A 6,268-nucleotide genomic window follows, 5' to 3' on the forward strand; every position below is an offset into this window, starting at 1 on the left:
ACCCTTTGGCTTATCGCTGCTAATGTATTGCTTATTGCTTCCATAACAGTCGGCATGGCGGACTATAAAGGTAAATCATATTTATTAACTCAACCTACTAACAATTGATCAAAAACTAAATATAAGAAAAAAAAAACATTAAATCTATTCGCAGCAAACACATGTTATTTTAAAGTTTTGTTAGTATTAATGAATGTCAAATGCAAGAAAAATATGTTTACAAACAAAACGTAATTGTTTTAGTTTTTGTTAGATTTTTTCTTAATGTATATATTCGCAAAGAATGAAAAATATGAGATATATATGTGCAAAATGCATTGATGCATGTCCATCAGTTTATAGTACAAGCACTTTTTAATTTGGAATCTAATATTTTTCATTCTTTGCGAATATATACAATATTCGCAAAGAATGAAAAATATTAGATATATATGTGCAAAATGCATTGATGCATGTCCATCAGTTTATAGTACAAGCACTTTTTAATTTGGAATCTAATATTTTTCATTCTTTGCGAATATATACAATATTCGCAAAGAATGAAAAATATTAGATATATATGTGCAAAATGCATTGATGCATGTCCATGAGTTTATAGTACAAGCACTTTTTAATTTGGGACTATAGTCTGTTTTTTAATCCCGGAGACTAAATTGACAGGTGTAAATGTCAAATTTTCAAATAATGTTACCACCTACCAGCGGAGTAGTGGTGTACCTACGATACCGGTTTGCTTATACGTAAGTTTTTATTAAAAAAAAAACAAAATTTTGGTTTCGGTACTGTAAATTTTTTATATAGGTTTTGTACATACATTATACATAAGTATTTATAAAAAAAAAATTGTGGTTTCGGTACATATCGTAATTTTTACAGTACAAGCTACGGTAATTTTTTTATTTATGTGTATGTTTTATACAATATGACACCATACGAAGGTCATTTGTTTTATTTATACTTTGTTTTAGTGAAAAATATATCAACTAAAAAAATCTATTTTTATACAACAAGTCTATATTTATTCATTAATATCTGTATTTTATTAGTTTTGTGTTAATACATAATAAATTGCAAAAAAACTGGTAATATTGTCTCTGGGATTAAAAAACAGATAATTAGTGTGAGTTGGTGAAGTGCTTCTCATTTATTTTTCTCCTTTAAATATTTTTGTGTGACACTGTCACAGTGTGTCGTGTTGTGACAATGAACTATGAAGTGACGGACTGGTTTAGATTTTTTTATTCTTTCTTTAGTAAGCTAGTTTTCCTTTTTTTTTTTGGATACTTGTCGTAGTGGCTTTGAACTTTTATGAATGATAATGGAATGGTGCACCCGCCTGCGCTAACGGTTTACGCTGGCGGGGCACCAGTGGAGGATGATAAGATGAACATGAGGTCAGGTCAGTTAGCCCATCGTGACAAATTTACCATGAATTTATCACGATGGTTTCCAGGGAGAACCGCGTGGAGGTCAACCTAACATGGTACATTGCTAGCAATAAGATCATCAGTCCACATTACTAATAATCCCCTTCCCCCCAGGGGCTTTGAACTAGCCACCCGGAGGCTGTGCCCCCGGAGTAATGCCGGGGCAAAGGAGTTCGTCCCGAGGCCCCAACCTTCACCTTAGGGGGTTCGGATGACCAGATAGTAAATTATTTCTGCAACATTACTCAATATAGTATGTCGGTTGCATTACAGGCAGCGAGGAGGACCAGGAAGCTACTGAGATGTTGGTCGGCAACGCGCAGAACCTGATGCAAAGTGTAAGTTATGCATATTGTTGCTTCTTTGCTTAAGTATTGTCATATAATTAAGTAATGCCTACAATTCTACAGTTTTTTTTTATGTTTATTCTGGGGAGGCAATAGATAATAAAATGATACTGAAATGGTGCACTCAGATGGACTAGCGGTTTAGCACACCGCTTTACGTCCATTGGTCGCGGGTTCAATTCCTCGCACAGCGCATACATTTGTATTCATGAGTATGATTGTTTGTATCGGTCTGGGTGTTTTATATATATATATATATATAATATGTATGTATTTACGAAAAAAAAATATCTATGTATTTGTATCAGTTATCTATTATAGTACCCATAACACAAGCTTTAGCTAGCTTAACTTGGGTCTAGATGGCGCTGTGTGAATTGTCCTGAGATTATTATTATTATGGCTTACAACCCAGACGGTTTACGCTGGGAGGGCGACATGGAAAGATGATAAATTGAGGATGAGGGTACATTAGATGGCCTTGGGAATTTCCCCGGTAATTAATCCAAGTGGTTTCCAAGGGAGATCCTGTGGATGTGATCTTAACACAGTACGATTTTTTTTAATGAATGGTGCTCTCGGATGCTGTATCGGTTTACCCTGGCATGGTAACAGGGGAGGATGATAAGATGTATAAGTCAGGTCAGTTGGCCGTTGGCAATTTCTCTGGTAATTTATCAAGATGTACACATTTTATTCATGTATGATAATGGGATGGTGCACCCGCCTGCGCTACCAGAAATTATCATGTTGGTATCTAGGTTGTGTGCACTGATTATTGCTTGCGTGTACTAAAGGAAAAAAAGTGTATATGGGCGTTATATATACAACATATGCATGATGACTAGGGCCCTCACAGGACACTGCAAATAAAACAAGCATATGGCCAAACTAGGCCTATGCACGACAAGAATCTGCAGATTCCGCCAAACTGAAGAGGAAACGCCACTACACATCCTATGTGTGTAGCCCACTCATGCATAAACGAAATATCTCCTTTGTAAAGTATACGCTCTATCCTGAGGAGATAAAAACCATCGCTCCTAAGAATATCCTTCAATTCTTGTCCCTGACGGGTCTAGGTAGCGAACTTTGAAAAAGGGCGAGCAGAATAGATCTATGTAGGTCGCAGTGCTACAGGTGCTACAAACATCTGACAATAGCCCAAACAACCCAAAATATATATATATATATATATATATATATATATATATATATATATATGCAGAGCGGTGTGTAATGTGAATATTGATATATAAAACAATATATGTATATGTGTGTATGTTTGCAGGTGAAGGAAACTGTGAAGGCAGCTGAGGGCGCGTCCATCAAGATCCGGACGGAGCAGGATGGATACAGGCTGCGCTGGGTGCGCCGCTCGCCCTGGTACCAGATATAGGAGCCGCCAGGTACACTACACTTTTCTTGGGTGATAATGGAATGGTGCACCCACCTGCGCTAACGGTTTACGCTGGCAGAGCACTAGTGGAAGATGATAAGATGAGATCAGGTCCGTTAGCCCATCGTGACAAATTCACCAAGAATTTATCACGTTGTTTTCAAGAGAGAACCGCGACCTGACATGGTACAATGTTAGCAATAAGATCATCAGTCCACATTACTCACAACCCCCTATCCCTCTTTGGTACAGTACACTGCACTGTAAGTGCACACTGCACTACACTACAGTATGTAACTCATGTCTAACTATTTAAGCCGTGAAGCAGCTCTATAAGCTATGTTTCGGTATAAGAGGCATGACGTGTTAGACCTCCAGAATAGCAATAATTAAAAAAAATCGTGTAACTGTTATCAAATCAAATTTTGATTTGAGTTTAAAGATAGTGTTCACGTCACTTACGCATGACGCATCTCCCTAACGGTTTACGCTCTCCCACTAGTGGAAGATGATAAGATGAGATCAGGTCCGTTACCCCATCGTGACAAATTCACCAAGAATTTATCACATTGTTCTCAAGACGGAACCGCGTGGAGGTCTACCTGACATGGTACAATGTTAGCAATAAGATCAGTCCACATTACTCACAACCCCCTTTCACCCCTCGTTACAGTACACTCCAGTATGTAACTCATGTCTACTAATTTAAACCGTCAATCAGTTCTATAAGCTGTGTTTCGGTATAAGAGGCATGACGTGTTAAACCTCCAGAGTAACAAAAATAAAAAAAAATCATGTAACTGTTATCAAATCAAATTTGATTTGGTTTGAGTTTGTATCATTTGAAGATAGTGTTCACGCCACTTACGCATGACGCATCTCTCTCCCTTGTCTAATACTCGTAACAAGCGCTGCTTAGCTACAGGATGGCGCTGTATGATTTTGTTCTGCTTTATTATTATTCATTCATTCATAATTTAAGAGCTACGCTCTTATCGGTGCAGCTCTTACCACTTCCCGCGATCTTCCATCATGCTCTTTAAATGTTAATACTACACGACTCCTATGTTGTTTTTAATTTGCTTGATGTAGTGCCCTGGTCCTTCCCTCTTTCCTTCTATCTTTCCCTCAATAATAATTTTCATAAACTCATCATCAGCAAGTGTCCCAACATTTTTCCTCGTCTATTTTCTATTGTATTCTATATGTGCCTTTTTTCTTTTACCCCGTGTAGTACTTATAATGTAACTTAATTGTTAAAGTAAGTGTTAAGAATTATAATTCGCATACCCCCTGAATATGAGCCCTGACCCTGAATACGAACATTTGTACTGTTGTTGTAAATGTTGAAGCAAATGAATTATCTATCTATCTACTTCTTCGTTTCTTACTTTATCTTTCCAGCTGATTCTTTCCATCCTTCTCCAACACTACATTTCAAAGCGTCTAGTTTGTCCCTTTCGTTTTGATTTATTTATTTATTTATTTATGCGCGCGCCAGCTGTATTTTTTCAAATGCGTTTCAATCTTATTTCGTTTTAAATAAGGACTAATTTGGTTAAAAGGAAGTCACTGTTTTGCAGGCACATATCTGTGACAAGACGGTAATACAGTTTAAGAGGGGTGCACAGATCTGTGTCAAAATGTTCGAAGGGTTAATGTCCACGTCTCACGTCTATTCTTATTATTATAATTTTTTTTTTATATTATTTTTTCTCGTCAAAATGTACATAACAATGTTCTATATCAGGTGGATATACAAATGTAGGCCTGTCTGTATCTGTCTGTAGAAACTTTCTAACAATGCGGCATGTATTTAGAATTACAGCCTTCTGTAGTTGGCAGTATATATTATTATTATTATTATTATTTTTTATATTATTTTTTCTCGACTTTCGCCGGTTATCTCGGGCCTAAGCCAAGTACATAACAATGTTCTATCTTAGGTGGATATACCATAATACAAATGTAGGCCTAATCTGTGTGTAGAAACTTTCTAACAGTGCGGCATGTGTTTAGAACTACAGCCTTCTGTAGCTGGCAGTATATATTAGGGGGCAAGTTCAGGGTATTATTCTTATTAAATATTAATTTTCGCTAATGATATCAATAATATTTTTCAGATGACATCACCTAGAATTCCAACGGCATCTGTCACCTGAACGTCCGTACACGCAGCGGAATATTTACTCTACAGTCCGAACCTGTAGTTATATACTTTAGTTACGATCAATATGCCATCTTGACTTCTAGTCACCGATACTGACTAACCTTTACTAATATTTGACGTTTAATTAATATGAAAAGAGGTACCCTTAATCCTTGCACAGAAGCTAATAAGTTTGAAGATCTGAAGTCTCCAATATCTACAGTATAAGGACCTGGAAGTTTTCGTTCGAATTTCATATTTTTGGGCTTTTATTGTCATTTACGACAATTAGGGGATGAAAACTGATGCCTTTTCAATATATATATTACGATATGGCTTAAATATGAAATTGTATATATAACCAAATACAAACTACGTATAATAACTTATGACTTACGCAAATACGGCTGTATAGATAAGTCCCTTTGTGTATTGCTTTAAAAAAAAGTTCCCACTCAGATATATTTTTTTGTTATATTGAAAGTATTATAAAGACAATATTAGACAACATATATTTAGCTAAATATATCTATAAATATATAAATTAATTAATTTCAAGCCATTTCTTTTATATATATAAATAATATTAATAATTATTAATTTTTGCTCTATTCTCATGTTTTACTTGGCTGCTAATTCAAATAAATTATTTAGCGGTAATTAAAAAGCTGTAAAATATTTTGATAACTAAAGATCTAGAAATCACTGAACTTAGTCTGTCATCTTGGCATCTATATGTATTGGTTACTCTGGTTAGTGCAAGCGAGATAGAAAATTACGTAAATCGTACACGTAAATTTTGGCTTTAAAATTTCCTGATATACTTAATATCTCCTTTTTCAAGAAGGGTATATTAAGGGTCGGCAAAGCGCTCGTGACACCCCTGGTGTATCAGGCGTCCATAATCTACGGTAACTATTTACCATCAGATGGGCCGTATGCTTGT

The 6,268-nt window shown here is 35.8% G+C and overlaps 1 protein-coding gene across 1 annotated transcript in view; it reads left to right on the top strand.

Annotated features, from left to right (window-relative positions):
* LOC131843106 (vinculin) overlaps positions 1 to 5,813 on the top strand; it is a 67,781-nt gene extending 61,968 nt beyond the window's left edge. Inside the window, exons 24-26 of the mRNA XM_059191703.1 lie at positions 1,701 to 1,765; positions 3,066 to 3,183; positions 5,297 to 5,813. Coding sequence (XP_059047686.1) covers positions 1,701 to 1,765; positions 3,066 to 3,173 — 173 coding nt within the window. The 3' untranslated portion in view covers positions 3,174 to 3,183; positions 5,297 to 5,813. The remainder of the gene's footprint in view (positions 1 to 1,700; positions 1,766 to 3,065; positions 3,184 to 5,296) is intronic.
* The last annotated feature ends 455 nt before the right edge of the window (positions 5,814 to 6,268 follow it).

Source organism: Achroia grisella, unplaced genomic scaffold (assembly GCF_030625045.1).
Source record: "Achroia grisella isolate CSIRO2021 unplaced genomic scaffold, CSIRO_AGI_Agris_v1 utg2786, whole genome shotgun sequence".
NCBI lineage: Eukaryota > Metazoa > Arthropoda > Insecta > Lepidoptera > Pyralidae > Achroia > Achroia grisella.